Source organism: Lampetra planeri, chromosome 7, assembly GCF_965212315.1.
Source record: "Lampetra planeri chromosome 7, kcLamPlan1.2.h2, whole genome shotgun sequence".
In the NCBI taxonomy this organism is placed as follows: domain Eukaryota; kingdom Metazoa; phylum Chordata; class Hyperoartia; order Petromyzontiformes; family Petromyzontidae; genus Lampetra; species Lampetra planeri.
Genome location: NC_136113.1, coordinates 17,005,562 through 17,031,109, shown reverse-complemented (window position 1 = coordinate 17,031,109; position 25,548 = coordinate 17,005,562). Strand labels below are relative to the sequence as shown.

General features: G+C 55.6%; 2 protein-coding genes across 2 annotated transcripts in view; one reads left to right on the top strand and one right to left on the bottom strand.

Annotated features, from left to right (window-relative positions):
- Positions 1-307: 307 nt before the first annotated feature.
- Positions 308-8,194, top strand: LOC144720106 (transmembrane protein 178A-like). Its single transcript, XM_078596592.1, has 4 exons — positions 308-932; positions 4,503-4,616; positions 5,814-5,951; positions 7,329-8,194. The coding sequence occupies exons 1-4, from the start codon at positions 308-310 to the stop codon at positions 7,541-7,543; spliced, it is 1,092 nt and encodes a 363-aa protein (XP_078452718.1). The 3' UTR covers positions 7,544-8,194.
- A 6,632-nt stretch (positions 8,195-14,826) lies between these two features.
- The window catches only part of LOC144720104 (SERTA domain-containing protein 2-like), a 33,969-nt gene continuing 23,247 nt past the window's right edge, over positions 14,827-25,548 (bottom strand). The window contains exons 2-3 of the mRNA XM_078596591.1: positions 18,398-18,670; positions 14,827-18,198 (exon numbers count right to left, since the gene is read on the bottom strand). Of these exons, the coding sequence (XP_078452717.1) occupies positions 17,362-18,198; positions 18,398-18,667 (1,107 nt within the window). The 5' untranslated portion in view covers positions 18,668-18,670 and the 3' untranslated portion in view covers positions 14,827-17,361. The remainder of the gene's footprint in view (positions 18,199-18,397; positions 18,671-25,548) is intronic.

Sequence of the window (25,548 nt, the reverse complement as noted above, 5' to 3'; positions counted from 1 at the left end):
ACACCCAGCCCAACCAAAGCAACCTACTACTCAACCAACACGCATATTCACCAAGCCAAGCATGTAACTAGCACACAACCACCACACAACGACACACACAGACACCCATAAACAGTACACACAACCCACAGCACACCCGACACACCGAACCAAGATCCAACACTCGACCACAATCACCCAGCCCAGACACTCTCAACACACCACCGCCACCACACGCCAGCAGGCATCACCCTGCGCTCAGTAGCATCAGTTGAAGGAGGAGGAGGTGGAGGAGGGCTTGAGAGGGGTTGGGCCAGCTGCAGGAGCGATGGCCAGCTGCAGCGTGCCACAGGTGTCGGGCCTTCTGGCCGCGGGCATGGCCCTGGTGCTGCTCTCCTTGGCCTTCGTAAGCGACCACTGGTACGAGACGGACGCGCGCGTGCACGCGGCGCGCTGCCGCGAGCGCCCGGCCGGGCCCTCCGCTCACGACCCTGCGGGGGGCCACAACCTGCCGCTGCGGGACCTGCCCGCCGTCCCACCGCAACACGGGGCGCCTGGCAGAGGTGGTGGTGGTGGTGGAGATGATGATCGTGATGGAGGGCACGGAGTTGGCGCAAAGCCTGGACGATCTGGAGGACCCGGAGGGCATTTGGGTGCTGGGGGCTCCAGGCTGTCTGGTAGGGGGCGGGACCCCCAGGCGCGTTTTGGAGGGGGGGCTCCCGTGGGCACTGGAGTGGTGGCGGACCCCGCGGGCAGGGCGAGGGCCCCCGCCCAGGGGGGTCCCGGGGAGAGCGCGGGTAAGGAGCAGCAGGAGCAGCAGCAGCAGCAGGAGGAGCAGGAGGAGGAGCAGGAGCCCGAGTGTGGTCGCGCCGTCTTCTCGGCGCACGCAGGGCTGTGGAGGCGCTGCTATCGGCGCGGCCACGACCCCGAGCTGGACGCCCTCGTGCAGAAAGGTGACCCCGCGAGGTCACGCACGCGCACGCACGCGCACATTTGTAACAAAAGGTAAAGATTCCCCGGATAGCGTTATCGACTTTTGGGGCAAGTGCTGTTCGTGAATAACACCTCATGAAGGCCGGCAAAGGCACACGAGGGGGTGGGTGGCCAGCACCACTCCTGACCGCCTTTGTCTCCCCAGTGCAGATGTTTACACACCGCGCCATTTGAGGCCGAGTTGACCTACGCGAGGCCGACGACCGGTTCAGTTAATCGTCACTGAGCGTGAATCGAACCCGGGGTGCATGGTTCGTAGCGCGGCGCGCTAACCGCTACGCCACCGCTCCCCACTCACGCGCACCCGGCCACACGCACACAGACGAGTAACTACATCACGCAAACATTGCGGCTCCTTCCCATGTCTGTGACTTCACGTGAAACTTAGATGGATGTGAAATCATTGTTGAGCATCACTGCAGCATTGCTTTCAACACGAGCACACTCTGGACCGATTTATATCCAAGTGTATATGTCGGTTTATATGCAAGTGTGTTTGTATGTATCTCGGGCCGGTATCTAAGCGAGAGAGGAGGCTCCCTGTCTGTAATTATCATCTGGGAGCTGCGCGTTGGCTCCAGCGAGCCTGGCTCTGCTGATGAGACGTTGCAAGTTGAAACCCGGTCCAGAGTTGTGTCGTTTGTGTTGAAGCAACTAACGCTGCCGATATGCGCTCGCAGCAAGGCAAGGACGTGTGCTGCTGATGAGATGTGTACAAAACTAAAACCCCCGTTTTATGGCGGGACAGGTATGTGGGCAGGCAAATTGTCACCGTGGGGAGAACAGGACAATTCGGCGTCTCTGAGACGCTGCCGCGGGGGGGGGGGGGTACTCGTGAAGAACGTCGCGTGTGATAATCGCGACCCCGCGCTGCCGAGGAACGCGAATAACGGGCTGGGTGATCGCCGCGTTTCGCCCACCGCATCTTTCCTGATGATGTTTTTGTTGTTGTTGTGTTTAGTTCCTTGTTTTCCTTCCCCGCACCTCCGATTAGCACGGTTGGCTACGTACGGTGCGAAAGAAGTTCAACGTACAGCACGCAATCATCGTGCTCTCCGACACGAAATTATGAGAACTATCATCGATTTCTCTCTCAAACGGACGTTACAATCATCGCGGGTCTTTCATCGTACGCAATCGTGGCGTCGCCGTATCGCGGCAACCACAATACACGTGTTCACACGGGCATCGAAAGGAAGAGATCGCTTTGAAAATAGAGTGACAGTCGCTTAAACGTGTCTCTTGATGTGGCGGTTCGCCACGAACCCAGCGACCCGAGTTCAATTCCCTCTCACGGCCACTAACACAAATGACGCTCCTGGGCCTTCCCTAGGTCCACTCAGCCTCAAACGAATCCCGTAACTAGTGCGGTGTGCAGTAAACATCGCCACTAGGGAGACAAAGGCGGCCAGGCGGGGCGTGGTGCTGGCCACGCACCCCTCGTGTGCGGTGCCGGCCTTCAGAGGTGCTCACTAACAGCACTTGCCCAAGAGTATGTGAAGGCTATACGGGGGATCTTTGACTTAAATGTATAGATCTGTGATAGCAAATGCTGGTCGCTGTAATGCGTTAGATGTCTACGTAGGTGGACTCCCATTGAAGCGAATAACTCAGATCTCTGTGGCAGATCTCTGTGACATTAAACAAACTCCATGAGAATGAAAGCACGCTTAATCACCATAAAATATCATGAAAGTCGCTCTAAACCTGCCCGTACGGCTGTTGCTGCTGTAGAACAACAGCACGAGTGTTACATTGAGGAGGTTTAAGAGGCAAGCTGACCGCGGCAGTCAGGAGTAACGGAGCGGTCGCTTTGTGGCTGTGACGATGGCGACCACGCCACCTCCTCCTCCTCCGCGTGTGTGATTCGGGGGTCTGCGTCACGGGTGCCACGGCCTCTCTTCTGGGTGGTGACCACCGGCTGCGCACGCCGCCCGGACAATTTGCCATCATCGCCATCAGCACCATCAGCAGCTGCGATGTTCCCTGCGGTTGCCGTTTCGAGTCGTGCCCAGAAGCGTCGTCAGGTCTTCAGGCGAGGAGGAGTTTTGTGGCCTCTTGTCGCTTTGATGGCCAGGTACCTTTAGCTCGTGGGGGGCCTGTGGTCGCTATACGCAGTAAAGGCAAATCTACACCGCCGATCAGCACGGTGGGCTACGTGCGGTGCGAAAGAAGTTCAACATGCATCCACATCTGTCCGAGTGAATGCACGTCCCTTTAACTCGCAGGCGGGAGGCTATGGCAGGGAGGGAGGGGGGTCGAGATTATGAACCGATGTCTTTGTGAGAATGGATGACGGCCGCTTGTACCAATTTACGATCAGGTCTATTGATCGCCGAGTTATCTCTCTGAAAGTGAATCGCGATCATTTAATGATCGAGGTGAATGTTGACCTTGGAAGTCAACGGGGATCGCTTCAACTGACCACTGCGAAGACGAATCAGCCGCCACTCGAACTCAGCTCTGTGGAAGTGAATTCAGCAGCGCTCTCGAGAACAATACGAACAGACGACGACGACGCAACAGATGGCTGCTGCTGATGCTGCTGATGCTGCTGCTGCTGATGCTGCTGCTGATGATGATGCTGACGATGATGATGCTTCTGCTGATGATGATGCTGCTGCTGTTGATGATGCTGCTGTTGATGATGATGCTGCTGCTGATGATGCTGCTGCTGCTGCTGATGATAATGCTGCTGATGCTGCTGATGATGCTGATATTATTGGTGCTCCTGCTGCTGGGTCCGTGTGGCGTCACACCGGGCCGCGATGCGCGGCTGTCAGGCGTCGTCACCAGGGCCAGGGACGTCGGGACGCATCGACTCACCATTGAGGGTCACGCATCGGACCGCGCGCGTGCGAGAATCGATGTTTGTTTTAACGATGTTACGCAACCTCCATACAAATTATGTTTGCCGAGGGGGCGTTTAGGCTCTGCAAAAACAATAATAATCGATTATTGAATCGCCCAGTAATCGCATCGCCAGGAAGGGTGCCGGTGGTGGGAATCGCGTGTGCTGCCCTGTCAATCAGACGATAGCCTTGCCCCTCACTCAGCTAGCCACGCCCCTCACTCAGCTAGCCACGCCCATTCACTCAGCTAGCCACGCCCCTCACTCAGCTAGCCACGCCCCTCACTCAGCTAGCCACGCCCCTTCACTCAGCTAGTCACGCCCCTCACTCAGCTAGCCACGCCCCTCACTCAGCTAGCCACGCCCCTCACTCAACTAGCCACGCCCCTCACTCAGCTCCCCACGCCAGGTGCTTGATCAGAGTCTGTACACAGCGCTCCAGGTGCTTGTTTTAAGGCTGAGTGCACCTAGGGGAGGGAAGCCCCTGGGCAGGTTCGCACATCGGTGGCGAGCGACAGCTGCGCCGACCTAGGGCCTCCCCCTAGGTCGACTCAACGTTAAATGCGTAGCCGGCCAGGTGTATAAATATCGGCAGGGGGAGACAAAGGCGGCCGCGCGTGGCTGTCCGTAGGCGGCGCCCGTGACTCACAGCGCGCGCCCCGTGCGGTGCGCGCGCCAGGCTCGCTGCGCCGCTGCGTGGCTATCCGCTACAGCTCCTCCAGGAGGGCCCTGGGCAGGCAGCTGTCACACAACGCGACGCGGCGCCTGCAGCAGGACGAGTGGCACCTCCTGCGTGAGACCAGCAGCACCATCTACACCAGCACCATCTACACCAGCACCATCTACACCAGCAGCACCATCTACACCACCATCTACACCAGCAGCACCATCTACACCACCATCTACACCAGCACCATCTACACCAGCAGCACCATCTACACCACCATCTACACCACCATCTACACCACCAGCACCATCTACACCACCATCTACACCACCATCTACACCACCATCTACACCAGCAGCACCATCTACACCAGCAGCACCATCTACACCACCATCTACACCACCATCTACACCAGCACCATCTACACCACCATCTACACCAGCACCATCTACACCACCATCTACACCAGCACCATCTACACCAGCAGCACCATCTACACCACCATCTACACCAGCAGCACCATCTACACCACCATCTACACCAGCACCATCTACACCAGCAGCACCATCTACACCACCATCTACACCACCATCTACACCACCAGCACCATCTACACCACCATCTACACCACCATCTACACCAGCAGCACCATCTACACCAGCAGCACCATCTACACCACCATCTACACCAGCACCATCTACACCAGCAGCACCATCTACACCACCATCTACACCAGCACCATCTACACCAGCAGCACCATCTACACCACCATCTACACCAGCACCATCTACACCAGCACCATCTACACCACCATCTACACCAGCACCATCTACACCAGCAGCACCATCTACACCACCATCTACACCAGCAGCACCATCTACACCACCAGCACCATCTACACCACCATCTACACCAGCAGCACCATCTACACCAGCACCATCTACACCACTAGCACTATCATTTAAACCATCACCATCTACGCCAGCACCAGCATCTGCACCATCACCGTCATCTGCACCAGCAGCATCCTCAATAGCAGCATCAGCACCACCAGCACGTGCACCGGAATCTACATCGAGTATGAACTCCTGCCCATGTGCCTCTTCCTTTACACCCACCCGTGTCCACGCGCGTTGACCCATACCCCGTGCGTCCATTCCCCGTCTATCCACGTGTACCCATACCCCCATGTACCCACGTGTACCCATACCCCCATGTACCCACGTGTACCCATACCCCCATGTACCCACGTGTACCCATACCCCCATGTACCCACGTGTACCCATACCCCCCCCGTGCGTGCGCGTGTGTGGAACGGCTCAGACCTACGGCGCATCACTGCCGGCTTCCTGGGCATGGCTCTGGCCGTGCTGGGCTGCGGGGTGGTCATCGGGGCCCTGAGCTGCTGCTGGGAGCCCAGCCTCACGCAGCACGTGGCCGGCCTGCTCTTCCTCATGGCCGGTGAGGGCCCGCGCCGCCACCACCACCACCACCGCCACCGCCACCACCACCACCGCCACCACCACCGCCACCACCACCGCCACCACCACCACCGCCACCACCACCACCACCGCCACCACCGCCACCACCACCACGCGGGCTCGCAGGGCCAGCTAGCTTGGCGGAACATCGACACCGCACGGGCGAGGAAAGGCAGAACACCGGCGCCACGAGAGCGAGATGTTAACTACCTCGCCTGGTATACAGGAGCTCGTGGATTCGATCCCGACCCTGACGCCTGAATATTTGGAGTTTGTGGTGTCTCTCTCTCTCTCTTCCCCCGTGGCCGCGTGGATTTTTCTCCGGGTTCTCCGGTTTTTTCCTCCACGTTTAGAAACGTCACGCGTTTGGAGTGTTTGGCTGCTATAAATGTCAACGTTATAAGCCGCTTCGTCGAACCATCATTTGTGATACGCCAGATCGATTCTGAAAAAGAGCTACATAGCTCAGTGGGGCCTTACCTGGTAAAATAAAATAAATAGTTTCATTTAAATAAAATGTTAACAGCACAGAGTTGCTGAGAACAGGCCCAGCGACGTCGAATGACCGACAGCAAATACGCCGAGGGCACCGATCTTGAATGGAGCTGGGGGCTCCAGGAGCTTGGGGGAGACGAGACGGCGATTGATGAAGGCAGCAAGGGGATTCCAAAGTGGAGCAGAGAGAGAAGCGAGGTGACCTGCGGAGTGGTGAGTGGGTGAGTGAAGGGGTGAGAGAGTGAGTGGATGAGTGGGTGTGGGTGAGTTGTTGTGACCTGCGGTGTGGTGAGTGGGTGAGGGAGTGGATGAGTGCGTGAGTGAGTGGATGAGTGGGTGTGGGTGAGTGAATGGGAGAGTGAGTGGATGAGTGGGTATGGGTGAGTGAGTTGTTGTGACCTGCGGTGTGGTGAGTGGGTGAGTGAGTTATTGTGACCTGCAGTGTGGTGATTGAACACAGTGTGATGGATGACACGAAACAGTCAGTCTGGTAGAGACCGATTATTCAACATGGGAGTTAAAGATTCAAGTAAACATATTCACGGGAAGCAGTAAGCATGACAGCACAGTAGTAGTAGCTCTAGAAGAGTGATACGTAGGGGACCGACCGCCGGTAAGTGAAGCGAGTGAATCGGTGAGTGCCGCCTCTAGAATCACTCTGGCCGCTGCTTCGCCTTGAATTCTGCTCGCGTGTAGCAGTGAGCTGGGATCCGGGGGTGCTCCACTCCGCGCAATGACATCGGCGCCAACACTCGGGGGCTCCCCTCCCCTGGCTGATGTGACACCGTGGATGTCTCTCCCCCACCTCCTGTCTCCCCCTCCTCCTGTCTCCCCCTCCCGCACGCCGGCCGGTGCGCGCCAGGCGTCTTCTGCACCATCTCGCTGTGCACGTGCGTGGCCACGGCGTCCCACGCGCTGCCCCGCGGCGTGGCGCGCGGGTTCGGCTGGGCCCTCGCGTGCGGCTGGTGCGGCCTGGCGCTCGCCCTGGCGGCCGGCTGCGTCTTCGCCGCGTGCCCGGCCGTGCGGCGCAAGCGGTTCGCGTTCGCGCAGCCGCGGCCCGTCGACGTGTCGCACTGAGACGGCGCGCAGGGACGGCCAGGGGTGGAAGTGACACAAGACTCGCAGACGCGACTGCCTTGACGCCACGGCACTCTGAGGACCCATTGACACCGCACACCTTCGTGGGACACACGGACACACGCACGCACACGCACTGACACACGCACGGACAGACACGCACACGCACGGACAGACACACGCACTGACACACGCACGGACAGACACACGCACTGACACACGCACGGACAGACAAATGCAAAGATCCCCCCGTATAGCACGGGGCCAGCACCACGCCCGGCCGCCTTTGTCTCCCCAGTGGCGATGTTTACACACCGCACCAGGTACTCATTTGAGGTTGAATCGACATCGGGGAAGCCGAGGACCGGTTCAGATAATCGTCACTGGTGTTGGCCATGAGCGTGAATCAAACTCGGGTCCTCGGGTTCGTAGTGCAGCGTACCGCTAACCACTACACCACCGCTCCCCACAAGACGCACACATACACGGACACATGCACGCACAGACACACGCACAGACACGCACACACAGACAGACATACGCACACACACAGACAGACATACGCACACACGCACCTCTACTGGGGATCCACGGTGTCCCCTCGTAGCAAAGAGTGGGGGGCTACTCCAGCAGTGGGGGGCAGGGAGCGAGGAAGCCGCCCGCGCGGGGCTAGTGGCCTAGTGGGCGTGGCTGTGTGAAAGTGGGCGGTGCTTACGCAGGGACGGGGGGGGGCTGCCCCCGCGCCGCGTGTCCCGCTGGAGCTTCCCACAGTCGTGGTCAATCCACTGCTGGATGAAGGCCTCCCAGAGCCGTCGCCACATCTCACAATCCTGCGATGAAACAACCCCTCCAACGCCCCGCGTACAAACCCAGTGCGTCGCTCCATCTCCTAAGGGGGTCGCCCTCGCGATGCGTTCCATTCCTGTGGCTGCCCACCCTGTGTATTACTCCTGACCGTGGGCCACCGTCAACCGGTAGCGACGCGTTCCTTCGCGAGCCTCCTGCACCGACCTTCCTCACCAAATGTGAATGGTGTCGCGACCCACGTGGTGTGTGTGTAATATACTTCGCCGTGTCCACGTGCGTGTGGGTTTAGTGGTCGTTGCGGTAAAAGTTGTTGAGCTTCGCGGATCTCACGATGCCCACGTGAGCAGCGGCCCGTCTGGAGCACGCCGACTGCCCCCACCTTGCTCCTCGTACCACGTGGTCAGCCTGACTGCCCCCACCTTGCTCCTCGTACCACGTGACCAGCCTGACTGCCCCCACCTTGCTCCCCGTACCACGTGACCAGCCTGGAGCACGCCGACTGCCCCCACCTTGCTCCTTGTACGACGTGACCAGCCTTGAGCACGCCGACTGCCCCCACCTTGCTCCTTGTACCACGTGACCAGTCTGGGGCACGCCGACTGCTCCACCTTGCTCCTTGTACCACGTGACCAGCCTGGAGCACACCGACTGCTCCACCTTGCTCCTCGCGCTCTCGATGGGTCGACGATATGTTTCCTGGCACGGCCCGTGGATGTTTGTCTCGCCCAGCTGCCACGTGCGCTGCGACGTGTCAATACGCAACGACAAAGATCCCCGTGTATCGCCTTTACAGACATGGGGGCAAGTGCTGTTAGCGAGCACTTATCGATACGTGTGTGTGTGTGAAGGCCGCCACGACACGCCATGGGGGTCGGAGGCCAGCGTTACGCCCGGCCGCCTTTGTCTCCCCGGTGGCGATGTTTAGACGTCGCACCAGGTACTCATTTTGAGGCGGAGTCGACCTGCTCAGGTAGCCGGGTCCAAAGTGGAACTTCGCGAACCGGTGACCTCCCTGGAAGGGTCGACAGCCGCCCATTGAGAGGCGCGTCGTGTCCACGCATCGTCACCACCCTGATTCTGACCTCCGATTCGACCCATCACCGGCCGATCGCGCCGCACCTGTTAGGACGAGTCCGATTGCATCAATAAACGTGATTCAAAACTAGTGGCATCGTAAATAAATAAAGGGGCCCGTTGCCTAAAACGTCGGTCCATTGTTTAGTCGCTGTCTATGATGGAGCTCCTAGATAATACTGGTAGGAACCTCCAGGTTACACCAGCCCACAGGGGATTATTGTGTCCGTCGTGCAGGGAGGGGCTGGGTGGGGAGGGAGGAGCTGGGTGGGGAGGGGAGGGTGGGGCTGGGTGGGGAGGGGCTGGGCTGGGTGGGGAGGGGAGGGTGGGGCTGGGTGGGGAGGGGAGGGTGGGGGTGGGGCTGGGTGGGGAGGGGCTGGTCACCCCGTGGTGCCCTTATAAACTCAACGTTTAACCTACTCACGCCGGCTTGTGCCCGCCCTCACAGTCGGGCATATTTGCGGAATACACCACGCCGCCGTTGACCCTGGCCATTGACCGAGCAACCCAACTTTCCTACCAGCTCCCTCCGCAGCAGGAATGTGTTTTACCTCGACCGCTGAGCCCCTGATGGGCCACGATGCCCCACGCGTGTTTGTGCAGTGACCGTGCGCGTGTACGTGGAGTGTCGTGGAGATTTAAACTGGCAGCGCAGAGCGATGTGATGTCGGGATTTTTCGTTCATATTTAACACGAGATTATAAATATATTGACGGTGCATCCGCACACACACACACGGATGAAGCTCAGTTTTCTTGGGCAAATAAAGGCTCAGGAGAGTGAGAACCTTCGTGATGCATTCTCGTCGCGTGTTTACGCATTGCGGCGATGATGATGGGTTGGTGGCGATTACGGGATATTCAAATCCTGGGTAACGTAAAGTCAGAGGCATTGGGCCACTCGGCCCAGGCAGCACTCTCCTGAAAGCACCCCCACAGACTCGGTGACTAGCAGAGACTCCCGTTCTCTGTCTCCACATCCCAACTAATAAATAATAAATACATGTCAGCCCACTGGCTCTCCATACCAATATTATCCATCACAATTATCCATCAATACTATCCATCAATACTATCCATCGATACTATCCATCGATACTATCCATCGCGAAAGCATTTGAGCGATACAACTCTGGCGCGGTTAATTCGTCGTAACAACGTCGGCTCTGCTGATGAGAACACAACTGTCGAAGTCGGTCCATAATTCGCTTGCTCAAACAAACGCGGCTGGGTAATGTTCGTCGGGTAATGGTGTTAGTCAATAACGTCAGTCGGGTAAGCCAAGAGGCGGTCCGATTAAACCGCATTGATACCATGTGTTTGTTTTTGAAGACCCGATGGGGTTCCGCTTATCTTGGCTACGTACGGTGCGAAAGAAGTTCAATATGCGGTGCACCGTACGTACGGTTCGCCCCACAACGACCCTCGACAACGCAGGCCGAGTGCGTGGTGCTGGAGACCCGGAGAATACACAAGAGAGTGAACGGAGGGACCTGGCGATGCCTACATTCGTCCATTACTACCCTCCGCTGCCCACAGCGTTGCCTCGCAGCAGCCTATAACACCTGTTATGCGCATGGTGGTGGTCCCCCCATCCCGGCGCAAATCCAGGCTCAAAAAACTCTGCTTAGCTTTCGAGATGTGCGGCATTCTGAGTGAATTAAGACACGAAGAAGACGTAGAAGAAGACGAAGTGAATGATCCTATCGATTGCTACATTGCATCAGATTGTAGGATGCGAGGTTCGTGACCTCAAAGGGCCTCTTCGCACAATCCCTGAAGGACATCCACCGTGCACTCGGAGGCCAGTGCAGACTTGGACGAAGGCGACGCTGATGGTGATGATGGCGCTAGGCGGCGCTAGGCGGCGCTACACCATCGCGTTTAAGTTCTCCACGTGGTTGCTTTTACATTTGAGGCTTCGGGAGCTCGGTAAGTTTAAGAGGCTCTCCTCCACTCGCCCTTCTTGCATTCACTCGCACGGTCTTATTTTAATGCGAACGCCTTGTATGTGTAGGTAACGGACTCACATTGGTACTGAGTGCGATGGTGGTAGTGATGATGATTATTTGTGTTATTCTAACTACGCTTGTGTAAGCCTCACTGAGTCACATGACTCCTTTCCAGGAGGGTCTTTCCAAGTTTGTTTTGCAGTCCAGGGGACGATGACTGGCTACGTAACTTCCAAGTGAACAGTTTGCGGGTATTTAATTTTATTTGGCAAACATGTGACTGTGACTCGGGCAGTTCTGGTGGTGGCAGTGGTTTGTTTGGTTGTTGGTGGTTACGGACCCGACGGAGATTTCTCTTCGTGCCGATGAAGCTGCATCTCATTTGTGTGTATGGGAGAGCCGAGTGGGTGAAAAATTATGTAGGAGGGAGAAAAAAAATGCCATCCGCTTTTCTGCCGCTCAGATGAAACACAACATCCGCACGTGCCCAGCGGCCTCGCAACACGCGGCGTGTTTCACGGCGGAGGTTTTTAATAGCCCTGTCCGCTGTGCGCGCGGCTCGTGGAGGCCATGTGTTTCGTGTTCCTCGCGCCCCAGAACCAGGCGGGCAAATTCCTTGGCCCCGAGCTTGACGGAAGGGGCCATTCGCCAGGTGGACGTTTCCTTCCGTTGGAAAAATATATAAATGCGATTCCAGTTCACCTGCCTCACATTTCTCAACACGAGAAAAACGAATTCAACTAAAAATATATATCAACTTGCAAACCCTGCGTTGGGTTTTTTTTCCCAGAAAAAAAACACCCCACCGGTAATTTTATGTTTTTAGGCCATTAACTGCAGAAATTGTCTTTGGAAACCCGTGGCTTTGGCCCACCGTGTAGTTGTACACACGTGGAGGGCCGCCCTCGCTGCTCCGCTGGTACGGCGAGGTGCGTGCGTCGTCCGGCACCACGTGGAGGGGAACTCCTCCTCCCCTCCTCTCCAGGGAGACGTCGTGGTGGTTGGTGGTGGTGCCCTCGGTTCAATAAAGACACGGAGGCAGAGCAGAGGTCGCGATTTAAATTTCGTTTATTTTATGACAGGATATTACAATGACCTGCAAAAAGTGTACAGAAAAGGCACAGGGGTTGCGTACAGACAGGTACAATGCAGGGTTCTCTTTATCTCATCCTAGTAAACCACGTGTGTGTGTGTGTGCACAGCCTGCTGGACTCCACATCGGCACCACGTCAGCTGGGAAACACAGTCGTGGGCAATCCGAGACTTCCATTTGTGCTTTTAAATAAAAACTCTGAATAAATACCGTTAAATAAAAAAAAATCATTGCCTCATTAGTCAATTATTGCAACCACTGTAAGAGACGTCATTACAATGATATTATTACACGGATGTGTTTGTGGAAATTGTATAAATCAGTTTTTAGCTGAATTATAGAGGCGATTTTTTTGTTTTGTTTTAGCCTGTCAAGTGTGGCCTTTGTTTTGTACATACTTTGTTTAGGTTTATGGCTGCAAAAATAAAAATAATAACAATAAAACATAAAATGAAATCACAATAAGGCAAATGAATTGCAGTAAAGATGCCTGGCAACCACATTTCATTTATTTCTTTAATAATTCAAAAAAGTTCAAATTATGTACTTTGTTCCAATGAATAAAGAACAAGCATTAGTACCATTTACACAAGTTTAAGATATTGTTTTTTTTCTATAGGCCGTACACACCATTCACAGATAAAATCTACCGGGAGAAAAAAATTATCTCTAGAAAAATCAGTTTTCATAAACATGTACCCCCCTTCTGAAGTTCCAAAAATAATTACAGGTTTGATCCTTTTTAGAAAATGAAATAACAAAGCATTTGTATGTAGCCCAGTTCACAAAAAAGCATATATTACTTATTACAGACTTTTAAAAAATTAGCCTTACATTAGTGGCTTGTTTAAACTTGGTTTAGTTTTTCTTAAACCACAAATAATAACAAAAGAAACGACGTGGAACTTCCACAACACAATCTCGCCATGCTCCATGTTCACGTAATAACCCCTCCGCTCGGAAAGTGCAGAATAAAATGCCTTAAAGTCTACACGTTTCTCAAGCACCCTGAAGTCCACACACCATCGCAGGCTTCGACACGGCCACACAAACCCACCAACTCGTGGCCTTCCCATGGCTTTAGCCACCAATAAAAAACAATAAAACATAATAATTTATGACTCTAAACTCGTACAAAAATTAGTTCTCTTCAGTTTTCTCTTTAAATTGTGTAAAACACACTCCCCACAAAAACACACGCAACAATAACGAAAGAAAATGGAAATCTACTGCAATTTAAAATTTCTTAAATAATCCGCAGATTTACTTTTTCAATTATTACTCTTAAACATTTATTAATCTGTAATAACTTAACACAATAACTTAGTTGTGAAAGTCACGCTGGCGGACTGAGCGACTGTCCTCCACCAGCGTGTCTGGAAGCCCATTGATGGGGGCGAGCCCGATTTGTCTCCCCCCCCCCTCCCATTCCACGGACAGGAGGACCCGCAGACGAGGAGGGATCTGAGAATGTCCACGCGGCTGGACGGGCTGCCCCGCGGAGACGAACGGTGACCCAGAGATTCACGGCAAAACCTGAACATTGATTTTCTTCTAAGAAATCCTCACGAAATCAAATAGTGTGTGATCAAAGCTGACCCTTACCTCTAACCATGACCCTGTCAATGCAAGAGTTAGGACTGGGACAGGGATTAGATTAGGTGTAGGGGGACAGGTTTGCTCCATTAACATGCAAATCAAATTTCCATTAAAGTGTATTTCAAATCCACTTCCATTCAAATATAATTCATCGTTACAGTATCTTAAACTAACAATTTATTTGGAAACCGATTGCCTGAAGGATTTTTTCAATGAAAATGGCAGGAGAATCTTAAAAGGAATTCTCCTTGCGAGTCCTCTCTCTCTCTGTGTTTCGTCACGGTGCCCACGTGGGCACCTCGGTGGTGCCGGCAGGGCCACGTGGCACGGGCGGGCGAGGGGGCGCCGAGGGGCTCACCCGGCCCCCGACTCGCCCCCACGCCAGACGCTGGTCGAAACATAACGACGACGCCAACGACGCCAACGACATCGGTAAAAATTAAACCGCTCCGCACGTTACACAAACTCGGCGATTAAGGCACGCGACTGCTCGTCCGATCTCAACGCAAATGACATGTAAGAGACGGAGATGGTGAACGGCCAGGGGAATGAGGGAAATTGGCGAGGAAGAGAACAGAGGTGGGAGGACTTAAACGAACCGCTTGGCTGAACTCACTGGGGTAAGGGACCATCCATTTAGTAGGTACGCAAACATCTGTCAAAACTTGACCCCTCCCACCCTCCCTGTACGCCCGCGTACGTTTACAACCCCCCCCCCCACCTGCGTACGCACGCTTGACGCACCCCCACCCCCCCGAATCCTATAGAATGGCCGATATTTAATCCACGCAGAAACGATCAAGGATTAATAATATTGACTTAAAACTTTCGTGACTGCAGGAATTTATATTCGTGGGTCTTTCGGTAAAGTCACGTAGATAGTTATTTTTTGTTATTTTCTTTGAACCTATCTACATCACTTTACCGAAAGACCCAAGAATATTAATAATATTAACGTGTTTAAGCAAACAGATAGTCCACCGCCGGCTGCATTAAAGAGCTGCGTGATAGCTGCAGTCAGGGGCACGGTGGCACACGAGTGACACCTCTCCCACAGTCCCACTTCTCCCGGCAGGACTTGTTGTCTGACAGCTGGAGACACTGAACTGTGGCTCATTTGAAGGCCGATGTAGACAAATTATTATCGAGGCTTCACCACCCCGCCCGTTTCCTATGCGTACATTGTCAGTAGACCCCCTCATATGCAAGCGAACGCATTTGGGTTAACCCCCTCCTCCATGCGTACGTACTGAAAGGATGGCCCCTAACGACTGGGCACGCTCATCACCCCTGAGAGTTGGGGTCGCAATACTTGTACTGGTAACATGGTCCTACTCTTTGTGGGTTCATGATACCTGTGCTCGTACGACTCACTGCAGAGTTAGGACTACTCACTGCAGAGTTAATATTGCGTTTGTGTGAAGATACTTGACATGGTATTGAACTCTGTGAGGTCACGGCACTTATGCTGGTACCGTTCTCTGTAGTGACAATTATTTCTATATCTCTCTGTAGAGTTGGCGCCGCTGTCTGTACAGGCACGGCACTTGTGCTAACTCCGTGTACTCAAAATACTCGTATTGCTCTCTGCAGAGCTGGTACTGCTGTCTGCAGGGTCATGGTATTTATACCAGAGTACTTGGACTGGTAGGCTCCCTGCTGAAAGGTGTAACTCTTTGCAAGCGGTGTGCAACTGAATTCTAAATGAAAAGTATAGGAAGCATGTAAACTGGAACACAAATACTGTAATGTTTGTGTGTTTGCACAAAGGTAATGGTGTCGAGATTATTTATGTATCAGGAAGCAATAATAAATACTATACGTCACTGATCGAGGCCAACACTGGGTCAATTCACCATTACTGTCGAGGTTTCATTGTCCTCTATGGGTTTGCATTTAAGTATTCTGCACTCACAACACACATCATCAGTAGCATTGATTTAATTAAGTTCTACGCGGTAGAAAGGTTACCTTGCAAACTGCACTGGGAGAATACTTGAACATCCGCGCGTGCGTACGCCGGGCAGTGCGTAACGCGCGTAATTGCGGCATGCCTAGCCACACGTGCCCGTGCGTGCGTGCTTGTGTATGTGCTTGCGCGTGTACATGTTAAGGATCCGGGCGGTGACGAAACTTCCCCACGCGTACAACCGAGACCTGCGTCGTCAACGACTCAAAGACTCCTCTTGACAAAAAAAAACGGTATAAAAAAAGGCAGCCGACAGCCAAGGGGGGCGGCTGTATCCCTCGTGTGAGACCGACTGTGTGTGTGTGCTTTCCCTGCCGGAGGTACGGAGGGTGTAGAGATTGCTTGAGAAGGCTGGGCCACGATGCCGTCGCTCAGTCCGATTGCATCGACGGCGGGGGAAACCGCTCGGGGAAAAAAAACGGCCCATCGATGCCCGTGCCCACCTTGTGGCCGCGTGCACCGTCCAGGCTGGTGCTTCTGGCCGTTTGCAAAAAAGAAAAAGATACGCGCACGAAGTGACGTTTGTTACCTGATGAGAGCTCGGCCCGCGACACGGGCGGTAAGTTCTCTAATGCATAAGACGCCCGTGGCCACGCAGGGCGACGGCCGGTTGTGTAGGAGTCAAATGAAAAACTAAACCGGGTCCTCCGTCCAATTACGACCCCCGACGTTCTACCGTCGATGCAAACGGGATGTCAAGATTCAGCGGCGTCCGCACAGAATGCCGACGGAGCACGGACAAAGTTGTGGAGGCGGCGATGACGACGATCCGGCGGCCGGTCGGGTAGCGGCGCGAATGCTGTCAGCACCCTGGAAGCGACGCACCCCGCACGCGGGCAGCGAACCCTCGCCTCCGACGATGCGCGGGGCGGACAGAGGCAGCCGCGAGTCCTCCCGGAAACTTGTACGGAGAGCACCTTGTCCCAAAACGTGCACACGGCGTGCTAACGAGTTATCCGCGAGATTTACACGATGCCATTATGGATTGACGTTCCTCTTTCGCCCCCAGACGAGTCACGGAGGCTCTTTGAATGCCGTCGAGTTTGTAAGTTGGGAGAGGCCAGAGAACTTGCGCGCATGGATCGGCGCCGACACCGCTAAGCATGCGAGCAACACGCCGCCCGCCCGCCGTGTCGTGACCGCCCCCCCACCCTACAGGAGGGGACGTGGGCGCCACGCCCTTTCTTCCGATCCAATCGCACGCCGACCCGCGCCGTCGCCGGAGGGCAGCGCTCGCCCCCACCCCGGGGTCACGCCGACGCGACCCGCGGGACGTCGGCCCCGGAACGTTCGGCAGGAGAGACGCCGTCTGGCGGCCCCGTCCCTCACGACCCCACCAGCACCTCCATGATGTGGTCCAGCTCGCTGAGGTCGGCCTTGAACTGCGGCGAGCCGCCCGTGGCCGAGCTGCACGGCGCCGGGACGCCCCCGCGCGGCCACTCGTCCCCCGCCGCGGGTCCCGCCCCGCGGCCGCCCGCGAGCGCCGACGGGGCGAAGAGGTCGAAGTCGTACATGGCGGTGTCCACGTCCGTGAACACGTCGTCCAGCGACAGCTCGGGCAGCAGGAAGGCGGTGGCCGTGCCGTCGAGGCATCCCACCCCGCCGCCGCCGCCGAACGGCATCTCGGGGGCGGGCGGCGCTCGCGCGTCGGGGGGCGACCTGCCGCTCGGGCCGGGCGCCGGCGGCCCCGCCGCTCGCTCCGACGGCTCCGTCTCCGCGCTCGCGTCGCGGCGCGCGCAGCCGCAGGCCGCGGCCGGCGGGCGCGCGTCACCCCGCGTCGGCGCCGCCCCCGCCCAGCAGGAGCACCGAGTCCGGCCCACGGGCTCCACGCGCGGCGGGGCGCCCGCGCCTCCTCCCCGCCCGTCGTCGTTGTCGCCGTCGTCTTCGTCGTCGTCGTGGCAGAGCTTGGAGATGGCGCACAGGGAACCCTCGGGGCCGCCCGCCTCGCTCCGCAGGTCCACGGCTGGCGGGAGGAGCAGAGGCAGAGTCGAAGAGGAGGGCGGCAGGAGGGCGAACGAGGGGCTCCCGGCCACCCCCCGACTCAGCGAGTGGGGCGGAGTCTCTGCGCAGCTGCGGTCAGGGGGGGGACCCTGAGCCCCGACGCCGGCGCTCACCCAGGGGGGCAGCAGAGGGCGCGACACGCCCTCCTGCCTCAACTCCTCCTGCGGGCGACACCGAAGTGAGATGACGCCGAGCCGTTCGCATCGATGCTTGACTTAACGAGCGACGTGCGCGGCAGATTTCGAGTTGCGAGGGGCCGGGCTTCTACTTAGGGCGGTGGCTTAAAGTTCGAGGGACGAGGCACCGCGACGGGCGAGCGGGTGGGCAGGAGCCCACCGGCAGCCGTGGCGGCGGACGCACCTGTATGCGGCGCAGCGTGTTGGTGACGGCCACGTAACGGCGCAGGCACGGCTCCACCTGGCCGCGCACCTCCTGCAGCTTCCCCAGCGACAGGGACATGACGGTCTGCCGCTGCAGGGCGTACGCCCGGCCTGGCCCCGGAGCGGCGCAGGGCAGCAGGGGGCAGCGGGGAGGCACCGCACCGCTGGCCCCCGGCAGCAGCAGCAGCCCGCCGGCCATGCCCACCGCGTCCTCCTCCGTCAGCTTCCTCTTCACGCCCTTGCCAAACATGGTCTGCGGGAGGAGAGGTGGACGCACGGTCGGCGATAAGGAGACCGTTCACAACGTTTGCAACCGTACGCACTTGGGGGCGCCAAAGTGGCTAGGAGGTCGTGGATTCCATCCCAACCCTGATACCTGTATATTTGGAGTTTGCATGGCTCTCTCCCAGTGGTTGCGTGGATTTTTCTCCGGGTCCTCCGGTTTTCCCCTCCACATTCAGAATCAACATCAAGCGTTCAGAGTATTTGGCTGCTATACATGTCCACGTGATAATCCACTTTGTTACGCTATCATTTGCGATAGCCAGGCTGCTTCTGAAAAAGAGCTATATAGCCCGGTGGGCCTTACCTGGTAAAATAATAAAAACTTGTTTAGTTTCGTAAATAGTTTTTAGTTGATTCGCTCGCGCACGCCGCTAGACCAGGGAAAGCAAGAGACGTACAAATGCAGGGTTGTACTGACTCTCTCGGGCCTGTGTACATCTGTTGCAAGTTATTTTTCATTTTAATTTGTAGTTCGCATCGACTTCATGGGGCATTTTTTGACCGCTCACGTCGTTATTTTGCTCAGAAAAATCACCGCACATTTCTTAGAATCTGCAAGCACGCCCAGTACATGGAAACCAATGCATTCTCCCTAGGAAGGCGGTGATTTAAATGTATTATTTATCACAGACAACAACCACCACGGGAATACTTTAAAGATTTGATAAAAAAATGTTGAGACGGTTTGGTTTAAACGGAAGTGTTTTATCTTCAGCTCCTCACATTTGAAGCGCTGGAGTGGCGTTCTAACGGCTATGATCACAGTGTGGCGCTGACCACTGTATGAATAAATTATAGGCAAGCAGAGCTCTGTGGAATTACAATGAAAAGATAATTGAACAAGTTCAGTCTTTGCATCATTTGAAACGTTTCAATACAATGAGGGCAGTTTAATTGCGAACACTGAGACCTGTCGTCAAGCCAAACGAAGTCGACCGAGGATTATGAAACAAAGACTCTTCGTGTTTTTGAGATGTGTGAAAATGTTGTGGCAATCGTCAAGATGCACGCACGCCCAAGCGTCCACTCACGTGACAACGTTGACAATGAGCGAGTACTGCACAGTACACACACACAACAAAGATCCCCGGTGTAGCCTTAACAGACTCTTGGGGCAAGTGCTGTTAGCGAGCACCTATGGAGGCTGGAACGGCACACGAGGGGGTGGGTGGCCAGCACCACGCCCGACCGCTTCATTTGAGGCTGAGTCGACCTAAGGGGGCCCAGGGCTGTTCAGATAATCGTCACCGGTGATGGCTGTGAGCGGGAGTTGAACTCGGGTCGCCGGGTTCGTAGCACAGCGCGCGAACCGCTACACCAACGCTCCCCATTCACTCACGCACGTACGCACGCACACAAATACAAGCGTACACTTTTCGAGAAGCACACGGTGTGCATGCGCGCACACACGCACACACTTTCACTGACAGCCCGCACGACAGCTGCGGCTCTGCTGCTCCGCTACTTTATTTAACCAAACCCAAGGTGCCACGGGGCCAACGGGGATCTCGGCGCAATCCCTGCAGACGCCGGCACTCGCCCAGCGCCGGAGCGCCGCCACAAAGGCTACGGTGGCACGATCGTCCCGCCGGACTGGGCCGTGAGAGGGTGCCGACTGCGGCCGGAGGAGACCCCTGAACTATGAGAGCACAAAGAAGCCGGGTCGGAACACGTTTCGGCGAAACGAGGCCAGGCGAGCGCGCGGCGCCAGCATCGAGAAGGGGGATGATAATTGCAATTAATTTGCGCGAGCGATCATCAAGAGCGAGGCGGGACCCAGCAGCAAGGAGGTGGGAGCGACGCGGGGGTTGGCGAGAAACGCGCCAGTCGAGACTCTCGCTCATCTCGCCGCTCAAGTCACTCGGCGGAGAGAAACCGACTTTGGATTTCACACCGGTAACACCGCCACCCGCGGTACCGGAGCGCAATGACGCCATTGGCAGCGTTCAGCGGTGCGAGCGGACGTTGAGGTTGTAGACCTCGTGGGCACGAGTCACGAAACGCGACGACCGCGTGCCACCGCCGTAAGCCGAACCCCCAGATTCGTACGTCACGAGAAACTCAACCGCGCCGTCATTTGCAGCCATGCTCTATCTACAGCTGCCGGATGAAGGTCTCTCCCCACGTCTCGCAGTCTCATGACCCATCAAGCTCCCGCACGTTAGCAGTCCATCGGCTCCACATCCGCGGTGGATGTCCTATCGCCACGATGACGTTATCCGAGTGGGGTTGGCAAAAAAAAACGATGGACCTCCGCGGAGTCTCTCCTTGGAAAGTGCAACGACTACCCAGTGACTTTATTTTGCTCCTTCTGCAAGGCGGACGCGACAGCTCGACGAGTGGCCATCGTGTGCAGCTTCGAGCACGAGGAGGCGGCGCCGTGGAGGCCGACGGAAGGATGGGGGCGCTTGGGGGGGGCGCCGCGCGGAAGGCACCAGAACAGCGCCAAGAAAGGAACATAATGGATGGACCAGGTGCTGGCTAAGCATGTGGCCCTGGCTACCGGGCACCGTGCCAGCTCGCCGCAAGGCCAGGGATTTGTGTTTTTTCTTCTCTTCTCTGCGCCGGGGGCCGCGGTGGCAGCGCACCCGAGAGTGGAACACCTCCCCAACCACACCCTGCCCACCGTCCCTCGCTCGCCTGCCCAAACAACCACCGTGTGGCCACTGCACGCCCGCTGGTAAACAGACAAAGATACCAACCAGTCGTATTGCCGAGAACTTTCAGGGCAAGCGACGGTTGCGAGCGGGGGTGGGGCGGTGTGGTTCGTGCACTGCGCTGCGAACCGGGCCCACGGCTAACACCGGTGCCAAATGACATCTGAACCGGTCCCGGGCCCCCGCTGTTGCCGAACAGCAATGGCCAGCACCATGAAGTATGGTCCAGCAACCCTCGTGACCGATACGCGTGGGGAAGCCTTCATCTGGCAATGGAGCGGTGTGTCCAACACCACGCATGCCCTGCCACCTTTGTCTCCCCAGCGTTGGTGTCACCCGCACGACAGTACCAGATACTTATTTTAGGCCGAGTCAACCAACGTGAAGTTGAGGCCAGGCGCATGGCCAACATTCACGCCCGCAGAGCTGGAATATCATCGCACCACCGCCCTACAAATACGTACAGATGCGCACAGGGAGACGTCTACAGTCGAAGCGCCCCGCAAGAAAGTCACAGGAAGTATAAGCACAGGCACACACGTGCAAGGGCACACACGGGCACACACGGACACACACGCCCATGCGTACAAACGTGAGCTCGGAAAAATGCACGCTTAGCGGGGGATGCCTGCACGCGCGCTCGCACACGCGTGCACGCGCGCTCGCACACGCGTGCACGCGCGCTCGCACACGCGTGCACGCGCGCTCGCACACGCGTGCACGCGCGCTCGCACACGCGTGCACGCGCGCTCGCACACGCCTGCACGCGCGCGCGCGCACGACAAGACCCGCACACAGACAGACGGTCAATCCCGACACCGCCTAGCAACACTCGCACGGACAAAGGCAGTCAATATCTAACCCGCGCCACCGCCACCACCGCCTCCCCCACACGGCCCGTCTGGGTCCGAGGCCCGCCCGCACGCACAGCTGTGTGCAAATGAACGCGGGCGGGAGGCCAAGAAACAGCAGGCTCCGTTTCTCGCAACGCTTCACAATAATTACGATGATCGATGATAATGATAACAATAAGGACTTAATAAGATAGCGGAAAATCTTGCCCGCGGGGGCCACCGCCGCCCGCTCATGGTAGCGTGCCCTTAAACAAATAGGCGCCTTTAACCGCTGCCAAAAGACAAGCCAACGCCAAGGCCATCAGCAAAATGGCACTGTGCGGTTATCGCTGTAAATTATTTCTCCGTGCAGGCGAGGGACAGAATAGATCCCAATGGGGCTCTCGCTCCCTCTCTCTGGGTTAACGGAGAGATCCCACCGCACTATTGATTTGTGAGCGCAAACGGAGGTTAACAAAGCGGCGCGTGGCAATAGATGCGGCGCACGTTCACGCACTCGTGGTGGCATGAAGAGTCAAACGCGCGCGTTCACTCGACACTGCGACAATGCCAGAGGCACACTCGACGGAGCATCGATCGGGCCCCAGCCTCTAATTGGGTGTGGACACCAGCTCGGCTCGCTGCTCACGACCTCAAATCCACCGTCGCTCACCGACGGACATTTGGAAACATGCATTGAGATTTTTGAGGTCAATTTGTTGCTAGAAATTTCCACAGGATGAGCCACTTTGTTGGTGAGCTACAATGTGTGGCCAGGTCCCTGTAAAACACAAGTTGAATACCTCGGTGTGCTTTGCCTGGTAGGAGGAGGATGGTTTAGTTGCATTTGTATGTTCTTGGGTGATGTTTACCTTTCTTGTACTTTACACCCCTATCGTGTTTCTGTACTGTTTGTTGTTGTAACTGGCAGACCCTCCCCTACGGCAACATCTGTGAAAAAAGAGCTTTATAGCTCATCAGATTCCTCCAGTATAAACAAATATTCTGATTATAGTCAAAAAAGTGTCTTTTTTGGAAGATATCTTCGTATTCACCCATTCAAATTCATTAAATATTTTCCAATTGAGTGCACGGCTTAAAAAAAAAATTCCATTATTTACTAAAATCACGATACGCTGACCAAACAGGAGCGGACCAACCGCGCTCATAAGCACCGTACATAATAACCGCAGCCTTTGTCGTTGTCGTGCAACACTGGCGAGTGTTGTTACCGCCTGCTGCCCCACACCGTCTGCCTGCTGCCGGACCTCGACAACTGTCAGCAGCAGCGAGGACGGGGCGGGCCTGGCACCAACAACAGTCGCGAGGGTCACTGCCAACGCAACGGTCAATGCCACGACATTAGTGCTAGGCGGCGCTCTCCCGTAGGTGATGCCAGTGTGTGTGTTTAGGACCTGGTGGTTTAGTGGCAATTCATTGAAGGTGGAGGGGTTACCAGCCCCTTGCACACTTCAAGTGACCTCAACGTGCACATAGCCTGGCACAGGCGGCGTGGCGACGTCACCGCTATTTAGTGGCGAATGGCGCGTATTGGTATTAGTGCAATCTCATATCCACCAATGATGTTTATTCACTCTAAGTTATAGGCAAACAGTGTTGCTCTGGAGCGAGCTTACAAGGTTCTTCTCAAGCCAGGCAATTTCAAGCATCACTGTCGGGTAAAGGGATTATACCTCTAAGCCCAAAATCTCTTTGGTAGAGCCGGCAGGTGAAGCTTCTTCATCGGCTAGGCACACAATGGAGGGAAAGCTAGGCAGGAGGTTGCTTCAGGTAGCTCATACCAAGTGAAGAGCACTTAGACGACACCGCTGAGCAGGTTTCAACCGTCCGTGATTAAAACCGGGTTCTCAAGTGCAGTGAATTAATGGCCTCAGCTCGGTCACAAATGAGGGAACAAAACATTTTATATGAAGTTTCCCTCTCTGGGAGTTAAAAGAATAGTGGCGTGCAATCCACGCGGCAAAACACCGCTGAAACGGGGCACGTGGGAAAGTCCACGAATTGAGAGTGGGGAAAAAAGCGATACACTGTAATTGAAGAGACTCCTAATCCTGTGACACTTTCCACGCGCTGGTCTCTGACGACAGACACGAGGCCACGGTGTGACAGCGATGGCACAATCGTAATATACCGTGGAGAAAATAGAAATGAGTGTGTGGGGGGGTGAATGCAAATTAGGTGATTGATGACGTACTGAGCTGCGCGTACGGTAATGTGCGACACGCGCGCATACACACCAGCAAGAGATTTAAAAGTGTAATTGCTCTGGCACCGTCCTCCAGCCACACCAACAACGCCGAGACAACAACAACAAAGCCGGCCTGTCACCCATAACGTGGACACGTAATGCGTGCGTTTGGAAACACCGCGGTGATGTCAACAGTTTACGTGGGAGGCTGAACATGAGGGATACGCAGTTAAGAAATAATTAAATGAAGTTTGGCATTTTTTACATTTTTTCAAATCTTTAGACTCAGATGTTACAAAATACAGCATTCGGTATGGCTCTGGAAAGACGATACTGTCGAGTGCTGAAAAATAAAACCAGGCATCAATCTAAAACCAGATATCAATCTGCTTGATATTCAACAAAAAATACTAGAAAAGCCAACTAAGAATAAAATTCATCAATACCGGCCTTGGCACCGATGACAATGTGTGTACATTGTCGTTCCAACAATGCTGGTATGAATACACATTCTCGAATCACAATAAGGAATACAATTTGGCGGCCGATATTAAACCCTTCGTCGACAATATTTCACCCGAAGCGGCCTTCGGTGAGAGGGGTGCGGCAAGAGCAGCGAGTGCTCGGGGCGGAGCGGGGAGCGGGAGCATCGGCGGGGAAGCTTGGGGCTGCCGGCCGGCCACTAAGATTAAAAAAAAATATCCCACGAGCCGGCGACAACTGCAGTAGGCCGGCTCCATGGCCCAATCAATTAGCACAATGAGCAATTATTTACCACCCACTAATTCAGTGGATGCGCTGAATGCGAATGCGTCACCGCTCTCGTTGGCAACGAGTCAACGGGAGCGTAAATGCTCGCCGCGATTTATTGTCCGCCGCGTACACGTACAGAACTGTGCTTCGTAACTGAATAATTGTTCATTTTTGACCCGTGTCATTACGCGAGAGGTACCCGACGAGGATGGCGATGGGACTGACCAGCCAAGTCAGCTGGCCGATGGCTGTGGAGAAATAGTAGTATATACGATTCATGCACTACTCACAATATACGGTCTCTTTCGGAGTTTTAGAGGCAATTGGCAGCATGCTGCGTCAGCAAGCCGTGAAGAGTGGGATCGCTTTCGCGCGACCTTGAGGGACGTGACCT

Coding starts and splice junctions, on each gene's coding strand:
- LOC144720106 (XM_078596592.1), top strand. CDS start 308: ATGGCCAGCTGCAGCGTGCCACAGGTGTCGGGCCTTCTGGCCGCGGGC. Junction 4,617..5,813: donor GGACGAGTGGCACCTCCTGC/GTGAGACCAGCA, acceptor GGAACGGCTCAG/ACCTACGGCGCATCACTGCC. Junction 5,952..7,328: donor CCTGCTCTTCCTCATGGCCG/GTGAGGGCCCGC, acceptor GGTGCGCGCCAG/GCGTCTTCTGCACCATCTCG.